General features: G+C 37.8%; 1 protein-coding gene across 11 annotated transcripts in view; it reads right to left on the reverse strand.

Moving 5' to 3' along the window:
• Positions 1-18,977, reverse strand: part of EYA4 (EYA transcriptional coactivator and phosphatase 4) — a 160,780-nt gene that overhangs the window by 75,009 nt on the left and 66,794 nt on the right. For all 11 annotated transcript variants that reach the window (XM_009281506.2, XM_009281505.2, XM_009281504.2 and 8 more), the window contains exon 3: positions 3,072-3,121. In XM_009281506.2, coding sequence (XP_009279781.1) covers positions 3,072-3,121 — 50 coding nt within the window. The remainder of the gene's footprint in view (positions 1-3,071; positions 3,122-18,977) is intronic.

The raw sequence follows: 18,977 nt of genomic DNA on the forward strand, positions 1-18,977 counted from the left end.
CAACAAAATGCTCCCTTATTAGAATTAAAATGACTTATTTGATTACCTATGTAAAAAGGGAGCTCGTTAATTACTGCAAACAAGTTAACTTTCTTGCACTGCACTAGACTTCAGCGATTCTTGTATGACATTAAATTTAATGTAGGAGCTGTTCAGCATACTCAGGATTGGTACCATTTTAAAGTATACCTACCATGTAAGAAAATTAAGAGCAATGTATGTTTATAGGCTCTGAACACAGGAACTTCTTCTCCTAAACTTGCTAGTGAATTTGATACAGGGCCAGCATGCCAGAGTTGTCACCCATGCATGTCACTCCTGTCTCGTCCAGACCTGTAGTACAATGGTTGGCAATTCCCAACCATTTACTGCCTCTATCTTGCACACCAGTGGCTCCAAAAAGCTGTAGGCATTTTGCATGACCAGATGGCTATCCAGACTTGCAGGGTGAATTTGATTTTTATTACAAAATTATGAAGAAAGAATACCATAATATTGATACGGCCACAATACCACCATGATTGGGTATAATACCACCACTTAGGTATAATATCTAAGCATTTGGGGATAAAAGGAAGTATTCACAACCACTTCGTAGGGATTTGGCAAAATAACTCCGAAGAAACTTTGACAGAATTTGTACGACAAAGTCATTTGTGAATCAAAATTTGTGACAGATACTGAAGAGTCATGCATGTTTCCTTTTGTGTTTACAACTCACCTATCCACCACGACTTCAATGCTTACCTACAGTTCCCTCTCTATCTGTGCAGTTTACCTGTCTGTCAAGATCACAACCATTTTCTGTAAATAAATGCTGGCAATGGTCGATTTTTACTGCATGTATAGCTGGATACTTCTGGAAAGCATTTTTTGGTATGCTGCATAGGTTAGTAAATTCCCTTAAAAAAATTTTTACTAGTCACATCTGCAGTTTGAATGTTTCTTTCTAAAAGACAAACCAAGGCCAAGCAAGACAAAGAATCTGCTGATACACACATGTCACTCCAAAATTCTCCTGACAAAGTTCCCACACCCAATTTAATTACTTCCCTACTGTAAAAACACTTTCCATCTGCATTTATTGTAATAGTTTCAAATCCAAAACCAACAGACTATAAAGCTAGCTAAATAAATGAATGATATTGGCCTTAGGTCCCAAGCCAGGAGCTATTCTGTAAGGCTGTGTGTCTCCAGCATTGATTTTTATGCTGATGTTTTATTTTATGTGCAATGTTTTCACTTAAGCCTTGTTTAGAGAAGAATTCCCTTGCTCCAGGCTTTACAGTTTTATGTGCTGCGCGGTGCCCTCTAGCGCCGCTCCAGCCAAAGGTCTGTCAGAGACTCTCCTGAAAGACTAAAGTCATCACATCACATCACGAATCGAGATCTGACCGAAAAATCCCACCTCAAGCTGTATACACAGCATTGCACACGCTCAGGCCAGGAACATTGATCCCAACTGTATCTGATATATCCTCGAACTGAGGCTGCGGAGCTCAAAATGAAAAGCATTTTTGTTTGAAAATGCACCTTAAAAAAATGAAACTACCAGATTTAGCCTCCAGATTGTCTATTTGTAACATGGGTTCCCTTTTGCACTTGGAAGAAAAAAGTATCCTATTCCTCAGACTTGGTATGAAGAATTTATCTACAGCTCATAAGAAATTTCCTGATGTGCAGAGGTAATGACAGTACATCGTATTCTGGGTCCTCAGGTTTGTTGCAATATCATAGTCTGATGAAACTACATCAGACTTCTTCATGATTTTTCAAGACTTGAGTTATAAAAGTCTCATTTGGCCAAGCAAGACACTTAAAACTATGCACATGCACAAGTGTTTTGCTAAGTTGGGACTCTCCATGCCGTGAAAGTACTTGGAAAGAGCTTGACCTTGATAACAAAGCAGCAGCATAGCAGATACATTTTTCTTTTAGAAGTTATTAGAGGAGGACTGAAGGGCAAAACATGCCTCCGCTGAAGTCCAGGGCAAAACTGCTACTGACTTCACCGGAAGCATATTTGGACATTGAATTTTGTATTCCCTTACATACATTCAGTTCTTACCAAACTAAATGAAAGGATGTATTAATAGCTGACACAAAAAGCTAATCAAAGACATTCAGACGGTGCACAGCACAGCTCAAGCCACAGGCATTATATTGGCCTTGGATATTGCAGGTGACCCCCAGAGGGTCCTGCTGCAACAGTGGCCCAAAGACATAGTTAAGGATGGGATTTGGGGGCAAACCTTGAATTACTTTGCTTTTCTGAGTTTTAATCACAATATTACTGTGACGTAAGGTTTGTTTTGTGGCTCTCCCCTCCCAATTAAAGCTTCTGAGTTTTTGTGAAACTGAAATAGGTCTTCTAAACAGGAGCAAGACAAAGACAAAAGCACTTCAAGCCACAAAACTTGAAGAAAGTCATCCACTGTTGCTCAACAGCTTATTAATCAACAGGAAGATGCACACTTGATGGCACATCTAAAACAATCACTACTTCACCTGCTCAAAATTATACTTACACGTACATATATGTGCAAAACATGGAAATTAAATCCATTTTTCCATGTACATGAAATTAGCAAAGACTAATTGGAGAAGTTTCTCTATAAAGAATGTATGGCCTCTTCCCAACTTAGGAACACAGTGGCATGTTTTGTGTAAGTAAAAACAAAGAAGTTTTGATACAGGTGAATTTTCCCAAATAAACTATATTATCAGTAAACTTCAAGACTCAGGTATGCAGAAAAAGGATAAACAAAGAAAGTGACATTTGTTTACACTGATTTCCCTACACTATTTAATAGGATTTTATTTCTAAATTGAGGATGACAATTCAGCATTATGGCACCATCTAAACTTGACAACCTAGATGCTAGCCCACATCTTTAACTGGGAAAAGGGGAAAAACTCTTCCAGAGTGAAAACCATCAAAACTGATCCAACCATTCGTTCTTTGCAAAACAGGTCTCTCGCGCTCTGATGCTACGTATCCGCAGCACAGCTCCGCCTCGCGCCCCGCCACCGCGCTGCGATCAGTCGGCGTTTGCCCTCCGGTACCGTACCTGGGATTCTGCGGCTCTGAACCATCTGACTCTGTACACGGTTTCTTTACCTGCAAAAGCAAATGAATGCCAGTTACTCTCACTTGAAACATGACTTCCTCGCTCACGGTTCACGCACTTACAGCGCTTAAAGTGGATCCAGCTCTGCTCACCGTGATCGCCATAAAATACTTCCCGCATTTTACAGCAGCAGTATGCAGTACTAAACAGTGTGTTTCATTATTATCCCATGAACAGCTGCCAACTGCACTTCCCCAGGCTCCGTCAGTATGTAAAATGTTCGGCTAAAATAGCTTGGGAGTAGTCTAACTAGGAACAAAGAAACCAAAGAGCCAGGTTCCCCACTTCGAAACGAGAAAGCCATACTGTTCTCAGCTCGGTAAAGAAATGTTTTCCCAATTGATACCGCTTCTGTTTCCTGCTAACGCTCACAATAATAAACACCAGATTCTGGGGCAAAGCACAGCGTTAGCTAAATAATTCATACGTTAATTTTAATTTTGTGAATCTGCTAACTGTATGTTAACTGTATTTTCCTAATGCATCAAAGAACACATACACCATTTCCACACATATTTGCAATATGTAACTACATAAAAGGTATTTCAACTTCTGTATTAATCTCTGCAATACATTGCTGTTAGCTAATTAAAAGTGAAAAAAATCCATCACTTTCAAATAAAAATAGAAAACTGTTCTCTTGCAGACTAGGTATCTCCTTGGGATCTTCAGGATTTCCTGCAAAAAATTAATTGTACCTTCTGGTAATCTAAATTTCTTGTACTTTCAGCAGAGAAAAAAACATTTTGCTCACTTGTGTGCTAATGCAGAATCCAGGACTGTGTGGGCGGTTTCAAAACTCCATTTTTAAAGCCGTCTAGAAACATTATAGTCACTGAGACTCACTTGATGTGACTGACACAATACAAAGAACATTCCCATTACAAACAGCAAGCGTTCAATGACAGTTTTCAGGAATGCCTTGCATCAAGAGAGTCTTCCATACTGTTTCGCTAATTTAAAAGCATTTCAGAGAAAAAAATTGTGACTGTGACTCACTTCTATTGAAGTCATTGGCAAAATACTCACCAACTCCAACAGAAAAAGGATTAGGCTAATGCTAAGTATTTTCCCTAAATACCTCAACTGAATGCCATGCAACATCACTCAAAGATGTCTGAGTACAAGCATGGTTCTATAGATGGTCATTTTTGTTCTTCATTTGTGTTCTAGATACTGAAAAAACAATATGGTTGCATACATGGTTATTCATAGAAATCAGTTTTCAGTAGCAATAATGAAAATTTCCCCATGACGATAACTTAAAACTGTCTTTATTATTGCAACAGGTGTTATCCAAAACAGTAAAAAAGCAGCAAACACAAAGGATCTAAATATCCTGTTTTGCTTGATTTTTACTACAAAAGTTTTTTCAACCTAGCCAGTTATTCAGTTTCATCACCAGTGATTTTCCTCCTCTTGGATTGTTTCTTTACTCTTCCTGCTGTGCTACTCCATGGACTTGGTAGTCTCAGTGTACCACGGAGACATGCGGTGGGGGCAGCGGCCCAGCATGAGAGACAGTGAAGGCTCGCGTAAATCCAAAACTCACAGGCACTACCCCATAAACATTCAGATGCAAACATCATTGCTATAGTGTTATGTTCACTACATTGTTATTAAAGTAACGTTAGATCTGAAATACAGTAAAATACTTGAGATATAAGCACATGATCGAGTACCAAGACAAATGCCTGCAGTGTGCATTAATATACAAACGAGAAATATTCATTCAAATTAGGGTGCTGAGAGTCAACATCACAGGCAACTGTTCAAAAAATAAATTCAAAATAATTCAAAGACACCGAAATTGAAACAGCCCTTCCTTGAGAAGAAGTGTCTACTTTCAGAAGCAGATTGTCTCAGCCGAGTTACAGAGGGACTTGGCCAGAAAAAGAATCTTTTCATTTTACATATAAAATATAATTTCAAATAATTAAAAATATTATGTATTTAGAACTATAAAATAGAATTATAAAATATAATAACGTAATGTAATTAAAATTACAAATATAAATGCATCTAATTTATGTAAATCCTAGTAAATCTCCTTTTGGTCTGTCCCTTTAGCATATACTCACTTCCAGGCTACAGGCTATTTTTGCTATCTCCTTGCTGTTAAATTTACTGGCATTTATACATTCCTTTCCAATTCCTTTGCCGTTTGTGTGGTTGCCACCAGTAGCACTGTCTGTCACATTTGCACTGGGGCTCAGATCTCACTCCCCAGGTCAGGAAAGTTCAACCAGTGACTTTAACCAGTTGCTGTAGAGTGTGACAGTCACCCAGCGCATCCCAACACCCTGATTTTGCAAAGTGATGGCAGGTCCTTTGGTGGGCAATTACCACAGAAGCCCAAAGATAATTCAAACATACAGTAATGCTATCCGAGCACTTTTAACACACACAATATATATATTAAGAGCCCTGGTTTTCCTGGGCAGGGATGAGAAGTGCTTCTTCCCTCAGTTAAACAATAGCTGGGTACTCACGGACAAGTTGTCCTACCCCTGCTCACACTACTACTGCATCTTGCTTTGACCAACATTATGAAGTAATTGAAATGACTGAAATGCCCTGTGTGGTGAATATAACACACCCCCCCCCCCACCACATTTTGGTATACCTTAAAAGGGAGTAGCAGAAAAGCCACGGACCAATTGTATCAAAATGACTCACGTCCTGTGAGGTGGAACAAACTTAGGAAAAAAAAAATGTGAGTATTTTGTATTCAAGAATATTGCAATGAAAACAAAATATTTTTAAAAATAAGAATATAAAAATGTTATTTCTTAAAGGAGGAACAGGCATGTGATTTTCTTTCAAGTGACCATATGGAACGAACACCATTTCTCTTTAGGGCTACTCAAGTAGCAAAACACATTTTGTTATTCATAAAATTATGCTACCCTTGAAGGTGAACGGAAAATCACTGTGAAAACTTTTGATCAAAGACTAAACATCATTTCCTTTGTCTTCAGATATACTGTTTTTCCTCTTAATCTGCCTTGCTGACTGTTTTCAAAATAATTAACTTTCACTAACACCACATTTATTTACGTTCTCATGTGTTAAATGCTATAAAAAGAACCTTTTTCTCTACTGCTTCTCTGTTTTCCTTTTTTCCTCTCTCTGTTTACACAGGTTTTCTCACCATTTTAGTTATATGCATGTTGAGAATCATTCACAAGAGTGGTAAGATACCAGTTCCAGTTGTTTTTGAATTTTGCCAAGCTGCGCTGAAATCTCCTACCCTGGGCTGCCTACTACAATATGTTTGAAATGTTTCAGCTAAAAATCCTTAAATCCAAATTTTTCGATTTGTGTTCATATTTTAAAAGTGTTCATATTGTTGTGTTCATATTTTAAAAGTCACGCCACTATGCTGCTGAGTGGCTTTAGCGCCTGCAAGTTTGGAGGCAGAACCCCAAAACTGGAAGTGGGGGGAGTCCAAGGTGTACTGGTATCCAGAAATCATCATCTATGTGAAATGGTGCCCAAATTTGTTTCAGTTTATAAGCTTCTAAAAGCCCTGTTTTCACACTGTTAGTGGACTCCTGTAGTAGTCTGGTTCCTGAATTTTTGAGGACCCTATCTGCATTCAATACTCTCCATCTCAAAGATGCTGGCGCTGAGTAAGACTTAGGATTACTTCTTCTGAGTGCCAGGAGCCCCTGTGACATCAGGAAAGGGACTGACATTAGCGAAACTGTCCCTTTTTGCTCTGTCAGTCCCATCTCCCGCCGTGCAGGTACCCAGGCAATACCCTGAAGCAGAAAAACCTTGTAGACTCAAATACAGGGAGGAACAGAGGAAAAACAGGAACAGGTAGAGGGAATGGAAACCGGGGGACAAAAGAGGAACGGGATCTGCAGGGGGCAAAATTAGAGGAGGGCAGAAGCCAGGTGAAAAAAGTGTGGCAGAGGTAGGGGTGGGGTGTGGACAGTGGAAGAGTACTGGGGCTGGCTGGGACGGGACAGGACAGCACAGCACAGTTTGCTCTCCTTTCCTCTAATTGTATTTGGGACTAACACCATAAACACAAGCCTGAGCATTCATCAAGGATCTGTGAAACTCACTAGTAAAATCTTTAGTGACCAGTCTGCCCAGAGTAACAGGCTAGTTCTGCTACACCAGCTGCACTGCAGACCTAATTAATGATCCAAGCTGGGAAACTATACTTTGAACTCACAAGATGGTGTACAAATGTTATGTTTATCCATAAAAATGAAGGTCTAATTTGACTCAAGTTGGGGAAAAAACAGTCAATATTTTATGCAATTTCTGCCTTCACCTCTGCCCTGGTTCAGCAGATTTCAAATATGAACAGTTTTAACTGTCTGATAATATGAGGGCACTGTGAAAGAGAGATGCATTTATTAAACACTAAAGTTCTTAATTTAATGTATATGAGAAATATTTACATGACGAATGATTTTATATTAATTATGGACTTTGGATGCTTCATGTTTAACAAATACAGACTGAGGAACATAAAAAGAAAAATCTAACTACACATTCCCTGAAAAAGGAGACATCTCCTGGAAAGCCTAGCATGTCATGTAATAAGAGCTACACCATAATGCATAAGAGACTGGATTTCCACAGGCCATATTAATTCTGGCATTTCCTTGCTTCTGATGTTTTCCTTTGCAACATTAACATCCTTTTAACATGATTTTATTGGACCTCATTACACTATATGTTAAACCATGAACTGGTCCTGCTCTACGAGGTGTTCTCGCACACACACTCATGGTATTAAACTCATAATGTGACACAGGTGAGAAATCCCTTCTAACACTTACAATAAGCACAGCTGAAAAATCTTGCAACATCAGCAGTAAATTATTCTGGCAATTAATCTGCTGAGCTCCCTCATCTACTCCATCTAATATGGCCTTGAGCATCCCTCCCAAATTGGTAGGCGTGCAATCGGGCTGAGTAGCGCCTGCAACGCTTTGGGTCTGGAGGAAGCAGCTCTGTGTGGTGGAGCTTTGGAAGCTCTAACATCAAGGAGACAAGAATGAAGAGGGAAAAGTACTCTTTGCAGACCCAAAGACATCTCAAAGCACATGTATGTGACTGCTCAGCCTGTGCTAATGCCACTTCTGATTGGTCTAGAGCGTGGGCAGAGCAAGTGCACTTCTACTGCCTGGATTCTTCCCTACAGCAAATTACCCTGGTGAAAGCTCACCAGCTTCTACTCACTGTCCAGGGAAAGGGACCAGGTCTGTGGAATGGCCCCAGGAGAGGATGGGGGATTCAGGGGAACAGTTTGATGGAAATAAAGGAGAAGAATATGGCTCAGGATGTCTGTGACACTGCTATGAGAATGACTAGTAAAGAAAAGTAGCTTGTCCTTCAAAGATCTTTTAGATGCTGACTTTGACACTGTTTACATATAGTTTTATAACCCTCTTGACAACAAAATCCTTAGCACAGAGACTGTCTGTATAATGCCTAGCATAACAAAGATTTCCTTTGCTACCATGACACCCTTCATTGCTACCATAAAACAAATAATGACATTATCTTGACCTACAAAAACAGGGCAAGGGCTAGCTTAAAGGTACAGTGCTGGGATTTAGTAATAAATGGTAGCCATTCTGAAAATGTATATACTTCCAAACTGATTTTTAAAAAATATACAAATATTACTGAGAATTAAGCAGTTTTTTGATGGCTAAATTCAAAAATAGACATATAGCTATGTATGTCTTGTGAAGACAAAATCTCAGTGAAGCTTCTGCAAAAACAAACAGAAATGCTGAAGACGCCTAGAAAAAGATCTGGAAAGAATTTTGAATAATCCCAAATTCTCAACTGAATTTTTCACAGTAAATCACTGTTACGCTACACTTCCATAGGTCTCATAAGGGTTTCAGTTACTTAAGCCCAATAATAATAAGCTTACATAATATAAATATATATAAACAGTTTGTATGAAAATGTAATGTGAAATGAAATGAAAATGTATGTAAAAAATGTAATACTATATAGTTACTCACCATCAAGTTTTAAATAGGTTTCTGACTTAGTTAAAAACCCAAACACTGATGCTACTGTTGAGTGAAAGACCTTGAAGCAATAGAAAATTGATTTTTTTCCCCGATTTTTCACAGTGCAGGCACTGTGCATAGCTGTATTTTAACTGAATCACATCCTGAAGTAGATTTATCATATCTCAGCAGATCTGAAAGTAGTTCTAATTGCAATGGAAGAATGAGGAAAACCGTGCTATAGGAATCAACTTAATTTCAAGGACAAATCAACAGGAATTGACTAGAGTGAATTTAATTCACTATTAAAGTAATTTTTTTTTTAAATTAAAGGCTATATGAGCTAGTCCTCAGTGAAAACAAGTTTTCAGCTCGTCTCCTAAACTAGGTTTAGCTATTCAATAGTCTCTTCCATTTTCTTAGTAATGAAATTGTTATGCCGTCAACTAAAATTGATAACTCTAATAAAAACAGATCGAGTTTTGAATATGCTGAACTTTTTTTTTTTTTGAAAAATGAAAGTAAAGTGCAAATTACTTAAAAGGTTTGACTATGGAAGCGAACTGCTGAAGTTGACCTTCGTATTTTATGTAGTACAGTAGATGAGACTTCATATTTAAAGACATCAGATACGCTTCCATGTCTTTAAGAGGTGGGAGGAATAAGAACACTGTCAATATTGCGTGGGAGCTTCAAACGCGTAGCACAGAGCAGGGCTGAGAGGAAGGGATGGGAACAGGGGAAGCCGTTGCTGTTCCACCATCGCTTCTTTCTATTTTCCATGCAAACCTTTCCTAAGATAAGACGTGTTCATGATGAAATGTATCATTGCTACCCTCCTGTCTCCCCCACCTCTCCCCAGACTAATACAGTAGTAACTCTGGTCTGCAACACCATGTGGTGTACATCTAACTTGCAATGAAAAATAATCCAGAGGGGATACATCTAGTATCAAATACCTGCAGTTTAGGCATCTAAATCTATCTAGGCTTGTGACTGCAGGCTTCCTTTACATCTAACAGAAAGACACAGATGTATTTCACCTGACCTAGAGTAGCCGTCTATTTCAGACAGAGAGGAATTATGCCAAGATGAATTGTGAATAACGGTCGCTACTCTCCATTGACTGCTGAAGAGGATAGGTAGTGGGGAAAACATTGAGGAAAAGGAACAGTGCTGCCAGAGAGTGAGGGAGTGCCCCCTGTCCCCACACAGCTTGTGTGTTTCATTACATCTTCCATGAAATCCTCTTTGTCTGCAACACTAACTACAGCAATGAAGAGAGATGGCTCCTGCTAAAGTTTCATGCTTTAGAGCCTCAGCTTCTTTGAACCAGTCATTGACTCTAATCATTTTAAGAAGGAGCTATCACTTACAAAGCATATACTAATTTGCTAAATGCTTCCACTTTTTGAGATTATACTCTTCATCACTGCCACAATGCTTCAGATTTTCCGTATAAACCTCTGTAGAGAACACTGTGGATGAATCTTCGACAGGAACCAGCCCACAGACAGGGCAAGGGGCTGCAAAGTGGCACTGTGTTTCCCCCAGACCTTATTTCACCAGCCTGGGACAATGAGTAGCGACACACTAGAGCCCTTGCTGGTGTGCACAGTACATAGAAAGTAAAGTAAATAGGGATTTAATTAATCTGGGTAAATGTCTTTTTCATACTTACAAGGAGATCATAATGATTGTTTCTTTCAGGAACACTGCACAGTCTTAGCCTTGACACAAGCCTTTGTGCTACTTAAATCAGAAAGATTTATCTAATATAAAACTGTGTTTCTATTGAAAAGTTTTACAGAAGGAGGTCTCATTAAGGTGTATTTATAGCATAAATTGATAAAATCTGAGACAACCTTAACTCCTCAATTTTCTCATTCGCAGGCTATCTTTGGGGTCAAAACTTTCCTTCCTTGGCACTTTCTTAGTAGTGGAAGGATTTCCTACATGTTTGTTTTTGCAACCTGATTAATGGGTTCACTCAGTTCAGAGCTCTAAGCTTCTTTCAAGTCTTTTATACCTGCAAACATTTTTAAAACACATTTTGAATTGCCTTTGGCACAAGCGCACTTTAAAAAATATCAGAGGGTGTGACGGTCAAGTCATAATTTAAGCAAGTGCAACCTGTAAAGTACTATCTTCTACATTTAAAAATGCACTTATACATGCACTGTGGGAAAAAATGCCATTTTTTTTCTTTTTGTTTGTTTGTGTTAGATGAAAGAACGAAATATGCCTTGCCTTAACTGGTGGGGCAGGCAGGGTAAATGCCACACCACAATAGCACTTTTTGTTTCAGCCTGGGTTACCTAATAGCTCAGAGCTCACAGAACACTTTCCCCTGCCCTGCTGGGAGGATGGGCCATCAGGCTGGCTCCCTTCCCAGAAAGAAAAAAAGAAAGAAAAGGAGCTAGCTCCCCATTCAGCAGTTGCAAAGGCAGGGTAAGCTCCACCAGTCGGGAGCTGGGAGCAGCTCATTTATTGTCCAAGTCAGATTCAGGAAGAAATGCTAAAGTACTAGCACTGGAAGATCTCGTTCTCTTTTTTCTCCCTCACACGTCTTTCTCCCTCTTTCACTCCCTCCCTCCCTCTCTCTCTCTCTTTAAAAAAACACTGAAGACAAACCTGTGGCCTTTTTTGCCTTTTCAAATCAGCAGTATGTGTCATTGCAGCTGAATCCGCAAGTATACCCTTGGTGCCTCCCCGGTATCTCCAAACTGGAAATCAGCTAGAAGATACCATTCTTAATCTAGACATGGAAAAATGCTTCCTGTTTTTACTCCGGTTATGGTCCCATGATCTCCCCCAGATTTGTTGCGATCACAACATTTTTATTAGTTTTAAGTGTTTGCTTTTTAAATCTCAGCATTCCCAGATACCATTGATCTCTCTTCAGGAGAAAAACATACTGAGATGCAGGAAAAGAGCCATGCTGTGCAACGCTTTCTAGATTTAATCTTGTGATTCCCCAGCTCCACAGAAATATCATAAACAAACTAGGTGTATCAAAACTGCTTTGGAGTTATCATTTAACATTCAAAGGAATAGCAAGTCATCTCCCGTTATATGCACAAGATTCAGTGCCCCCTCAGAAAACCTGAACTTATTTTCTTTTCTCCCGCTTTTCAAAACTAACCAGGGCCAACAAATGCAAAGGAAAAAAAGTAAACTTTGAAGCTGAAATTTAAAGCAATGAAAGTCAGGAAGTTCAAAAGTTAATGTTCCTATGGCTGTGTTAACTTGGCCATGTTGCAAATACATCATGCAAATATTTCAAGCTATTTTGTTAAAGGCATATAGTACTGTGCCATAAAGCATAATAAAACATGCTCTTTTCTTTTCATGTGGAAACCATCCTGTATGAGCAACGGTACAGCGTATTTCTACTGCTAATGCTGATTTCTCTACCACAAGTCAAGTATCTCTGCCGCAAGGCGCCTCTCTGTTCTGAAGATGCTGGTGCCTCATTGGGACCTAGCTTTCCCTTAGCTCACCCGAGAGCCTACATACTGACCTCCCCAGTAACAAAGGCCAACTTCTCTCCTGAGTCTTTTGCCTCACCAGAAAATAATCTGTCTTTCCCCCTTAAGATCAAAGAACACTTGTCACAGCTTTTCCATCCCTCACTTAGAGGAAATTTAAACAAATGGCCTTGTCGATCATCTCCTCCTTTCTGCTCTTCACTATCCTGGTTTCTACCTAGGAGCATACCGATACCCAAGTACAGGAAACAACATGATCACACATTCGTCAAATACTCATCCTCACCACAGATGATGAAACACATATATGTAAAATATTCTGGTTTAGCAGTGAGGTCCTTTTTCTTTCCCTGCACTTTTTGTTTCTCTTCCGTATTTTTAATATAAGTATTGCTATGTGCTAAGGTTAAAGGAGATCAGCCCCCAAAAACGTGCCTTACTCTTGGTCAACAATCTCTGGTTTCTTAGCTCCACTGAGAGTTCACTCCCAGGTGCTGGGTCAGCCTTGAGGAAGAAACGTCTACAACACCACCAGCTTCACCGTCCTCTCTGTCTTGGAGGAGCATAGTCATCGGCTGCATTCTTCATCCCAGAGCTAAAGGGACTTTAAAAACAAGGATTGTGGTTTTGAACTATATTCAAAAAGTTCAGGAAATGTCGTTTAGAGGGAAAAAAAGACAGATCTAATGTGTTCACATTAGGTGACGATGTGAGCTTTGTACTAATTAGTTTTCAAGCACCAAAGTCTTCATAAAAGTCCAGCCCATTTAATAATGAATGAACACCTGACTCATATCACGGTCTGATAGAATGGGATGGAATAGTTTGGGTACATTGAAAGCATTGTATGTGGATTCAGCTACACGACAACTTGGTTTATTGACGATCCAAAGAGAGTTCCTAGGTTGAGACTTGAACTATTCAAGACGACATGGTAGACACAAGCTCTTCCAAGTGTAGCCACTTGTTCACCAGTACCACTATTACTCTTGCTCAGATACACTTTTGGCCAACTTTTCTTCACTGTTGGTCTTATCCCAAGCACATATAGCTACAGCTATATGAGGCAGATGTAATGGTAGCAGATCAGCGTATTACCTGCGGTGTCTGAAAGCACAGTCCATGCTGTGTGACCAGTCCAGCACATGCATGTCATACAGAATCAGAAGAAATGCTGATCCTCGTAGATGTCCTTCAGAAAAGGAGAAAAACTAGTGCTATACTGCAGCTTTTCATTACAATTTTTAGCATGTATCTATTAAGAAGAACTCAACTCACTTCTGTGTCTTCTGGATCTGTTTTCATCTCTCAGGAGACATGACTGTATTCAGTGGACAGTGTCATATGTGACACAGAGTACCAAAAAGATGAGAAAATGTAACCAACCATTACTCACAGATCAAAAAAAATCATCTGACTTCTATATTAAAGCAATTCACTTCCACATCCTGACCTGAATTCAGACTGTACATGCTCTAAAATGTCAACTCCAATTAAATGATCTTGCAACTGGCCATTGGGTAGTTTTGCTGTGATTGGGCTCACGAAAGGGGAGGCTTGACTGTAGCTGTAAGCAAGGATCACTCCAGACCATTGGCTTCTTCAGCTCCAGTTAAACTCCAGCGTGTTTGACAGAAAAAAGGAAAATTCCTGCTCTAAATGTTGTCAGGACAATTTTGCCCTTTCTGACTAAAATAATCAACAGTTGTTGATTATAAGCAGTTGTTCACTGCTCTCCTTCCCAACCCTGAAAGGCAGGAATACCTCCACGTTGAGTACATGCACTGAGATCTGGGAATGCAAACAGGCTGTTCATGACTAACCGCAGTAACCGCAGAAAATGACCCAGTCCCGCCTAGGGTTGCATGGGCTTCCACCGGTGCCTTCACCTCGCTTCAACAGCAGCGAGGGTAACAGCAACGGCCAACTGAAGCTATGCTGTATTCAGTCCTTTAGCAAAAGGCATTCCCTGAGCTTAAGAGTTGTCAAGCTTGGAACAAGCCTACAAAGATTTAAGCTTAAGCCTAAACAGGAACATGGTGGTTAGGCCCATTATCTTCAAAGAAACGATTCAGAATAAAGAAGGTACGTATGTGAATATGCTTTTGTAAGATGGGGGGCTCAATTAATGCCAGAAAGCAACAGGTGGACGGAGCAAGAAGACAGGTTGTAGGGAGGATGAACAAGGTAATATGAGCAGGTAATATGAACACGATTTTAGCTCAGCACCTGCCTACCCATTATCAGCTGGCAGAGTCCTGTAGGCATTGTAGAAAACGAGAATTAGATGGAGACCATGTTAAAACAGTATTAAAATAAAATTAAATTTAAAAAAAACCCCACACCAACAAAAAACCCTGCTCTGCTATTCCACCGTAGTTTTTCTCCTGGTAATAAATCAAAGATATTCAGCCATAAATATCTGACTTTTCAACAGATAATATCTTTGAATCTGAACATGAACAAATAATTTGGTCTATGAAAATAGCCCAAGCTGAAGTCATCAGCTAATTGTACAACACTAGTATTTTTTGTACAATGCACTGAGGCTATTCCAATTAAAATCACCTACTTAAAATGTATACAAATGACTATGTTACAAATTAAAAAAAAAAGTGTGTTCAAAACTGGGAAAAAAGTAGGAGAAGGAGAAGGTAATAAGCAATCGCACATCACATTCCACCTTGAAAATTACCAAGTAAATCGCCTGTACGTTCACAGTGAACAGCTGTCTTTTTTCTTCAGTTTCATACATTTCTGTTCTTCCTCATTACTGAAGCTAATTTGTTTAGCATTGTAGCAATAATTTCTAACAGCTGTTGTAACATTAATAAACTACATCAGATAACAAAAAACTTTGGCAACGTACTTCTGTTAGAGTAAGGATGCAAAAAATTCTTTGTAGCTCAAACTACTTGCTGGTGAAAATAAAATAATCAGTTCTTTATGGCCCATGTGTTATCTAACTCGTGAAAAAATAATTTGTTAGAGGAAAGATAAAATGACATACAATGTTGCAGTATAAAATCTCACAAACAAATGGATATAATCTAAAGACCTATTCACATGCATTTCTATCGTCATGCAACCAAATTTAGTTCATTTCTGGTTAGTTTAGTTTTCAGTGCCTCTAGAACACTTCAATAAAAGTGAAGAAAATGCTGCCAAGAAATGAGTCTTTTTTTTTTTAAGGGTAGAAAAAAAAGAATAATAATTTATCAGAGCCAAACCACAGATAAAATACTTTCTAATAAGTGCATAGGAAAATATAATACATGTAATGTACACATAGTTACTATATGCTAGTAAGCAACACAATAGCAAAATCCTATTTAGTGAGACTACTTTTTATATATGTGATTTACATTTAATTGTTCAAATATTAATGAACAGGTAAACTCCAGGAACATTTACAATACAACATTCATTAAAAATCCTATTAATATCATAGTGTTAAAATGCCATTCACGGAAATTAATCATAAAAGGGTAAATGACTAATTTTATCTACACACAGGGATACAGCATATGTTTGCTTGTATACTAGTAACAACAACAGCCACAACTAGAAAGCATGTTAAAATATTTACCATTCTTTTTTTCATTTGCTTTATGCTATAGTTCTTAACACTAGCCAGAATAGCTGTATTTACAGTATAAGGTATGTAAATAAATCTCAAACCATCATCTAATAACATATTTTTCATTATTAGTCAATAGGGACAACATCAGAGGCAGTATAGCTCTTAAAATGCCACAAGAAAGAACCACTTGATAGATCATATTTCAGCTCACATATAAGTCAATTTTGCCTCTTTTTTCAGGTTTGGAAATTTGACTGGTTTATCCCAGTACGCTACTTTAGCATAACCAAATTTTTTTTTTTTTTATTAATACTGCTATATTAAAATATAAAATTTTTAAATATTTAAAAGTATGTTTTACTTTTTAAAATGTTCTATAAACAAACAGTTGAACTAGCTTTCCAGAAGCAATTAATTAACTGGTTGGTTGGGTTTTTTTTCAAATTCATACCATTTTGTTTATATTTGCAGTCCTCCAGTAAAATCTTTAACCAACAGGCAATTACTTGGAATAAGGAGTTCTTCCAATATATTTTGGATGGTTTTATACACACATCTCAAGCATTAAATAAAAAAACTCTTTCGTTTAGGAAAATATAACAACCAAGATTCTCTAAACTCTGGAAGCATTCAAAACAAAAATAAAAAGAGACAACTTCACAGTGAAGGATGAATTTCATCTACCAAGGTCAACGGTCAGAAATAACAATAAACTATATTGCAACGCATCTGCAGTACTTTCTCCCCCAAGAGTCTGCGCATTCGCCCCTGTTTCAGACAAACAAGCAAGTGTCCTTTGTCTCTGTCTTTAACGTACCAAGTCTCCTGCATCTTTCGACCCCCCTCCCTTCTCTCCTGTCTCCCCAACCTGATCCTGGAATGTTTTGGCCATGAGGTTAAGAAAGATTCCCCCATTTATCACAACCTGCCAAGCACAACAGGGTCACAGTCCCAGCCCCAGTCCTACCGCTTAACTAATCCAGCCTCGGCACAGGCATGAAACTTCAAAGATTTTTGCCACAGGCAAAAATTAGTCCCTATTTGCTTTAAAATCCAAGTATCAATCAAGTTAAACTGTGCTTCAGTGGAGCTAACGTTTTGAATGTTCAGAGCAACGTGTACATTTGGTTCTTAGCTGTGACTCTAATTGAATGCAGAACTCACCTGGAACAGCAGTACAAATACTTTAAGTGCAGCAAAAATCTAATCATAAGATAATTCATTTTATCCAGAAGAAAAACCTTGATAAAAAGAACTGTTCAAACATGCATACAAACACACGAGAATATGTTTTTTGTGCATGTGTGCAAATAAATATATAATACATACAGAATCTCTGTTTATGTGAAATCACTTCAGATTATTTTACCCTCCAGAGGTTTTATTATCAGTTATACCAGATGATCAGCCACAGTTATATAACTGAAAAGCTCAGTTAACGACCTTTAAATATTCCCTGAAATTATTTTGAAGAACGGTTATAGATTTCCTATGAGAACACACAGAGAACTTTGCTTTAATATTTAGGAAGCTAATCTTCAGTTAACTCTAGCTAAAATAATACATAAATTCTACTATTCTGGGATACAGCCTACCGCTTTCTGTTCTATCCAACGCAAACAATAAAATAATTATGCTTTTTAAATCAATCCAGGTTCTTCAATATATATTTTAAGTGCATCCTTTTGGGTCTAAAATGGGATTAATTTTAAAATTAGCTTTTTAAAAAATCTTCACATTTTCTTCAGATCTTTACTTAGAATTGAATACTGTTTAATTGTGTATTAATTCAGGGCAATGATTAAATATTGCATAGAGTAGAGAAATAAACCACATATGATACTAAGATACTGTATTTTCTGTTAAGCTATTACAGAAATATTTTTTTTTAATTTTTCCACCAGTATAATTGAAAATCGAGTTCATAAAATATAAAAAGTAAATAAGTAGCATATTAACTAGAGCACTAAATTCTACAAACTACTCACATACCTTTTATACATAAATGTAATACAGTCATGCTCTCCTTTTATTTAAAAATACTGAAATGATATATCATGGTAAAATTTTAATCCGTGGTAAATAACATTTACTAAATAAATTTTAAAATTCAAAGTTTAAAACTGAATAAAGTGCTGCTTATTTCCTATATTCTCCCACAGTAAATGTAACTTCAATAAAATTTAAGTATAGCTACTTGCAAAGAAGACAACCGAAAACAGAAGATTAAAAAGATAGGTAAGCATACAAATGAGACAGATAGTATGCAATGTGTTTTTTCACTTGCTTCCTCTATTTTACAGTATAATCAGACATTTTATCAAACCACAATCTGTTTAAGTTTAGAAAATAACCTCAACTTCTAATTTCTGTAACAGATGAATTTGCTTCCCTGTATGCACACTCTAACGTGCGTGTGCATGCTTGCATGATCACACAAACATACAGATATTTCCCCAAAGCCAAATTCAAGTTCTTTTGCTTGATGTTATCCACATTCATACAAGGTTGATGCTACTTGATTCGCAGTACCATTTAACAAGCTATACTAAGCACTTTAATGAATCTAAAATTATCTTGGAAAAATGCTTTGGCAAGAACCATAATTTTAATTCAGGAATTTAAAATATTACTTGCTTTATATACCTTTTTCGAATTCACATTTGATTTACTTTAGAAGATAAAGAAGTTATAATGGAACAAAAGGTAGTGAGACAGTTAAAAGCTGTTTAGCTGAAATGCATTTCAGAAAACAGTGAACAGTCCAAGA

Source organism: Aptenodytes forsteri, unplaced genomic scaffold (assembly GCF_000699145.1).
Source record: "Aptenodytes forsteri isolate BGI_AS27 unplaced genomic scaffold, ASM69914v1 Scaffold82, whole genome shotgun sequence".
Classification (NCBI taxonomy): domain Eukaryota; kingdom Metazoa; phylum Chordata; class Aves; order Sphenisciformes; family Spheniscidae; genus Aptenodytes; species Aptenodytes forsteri.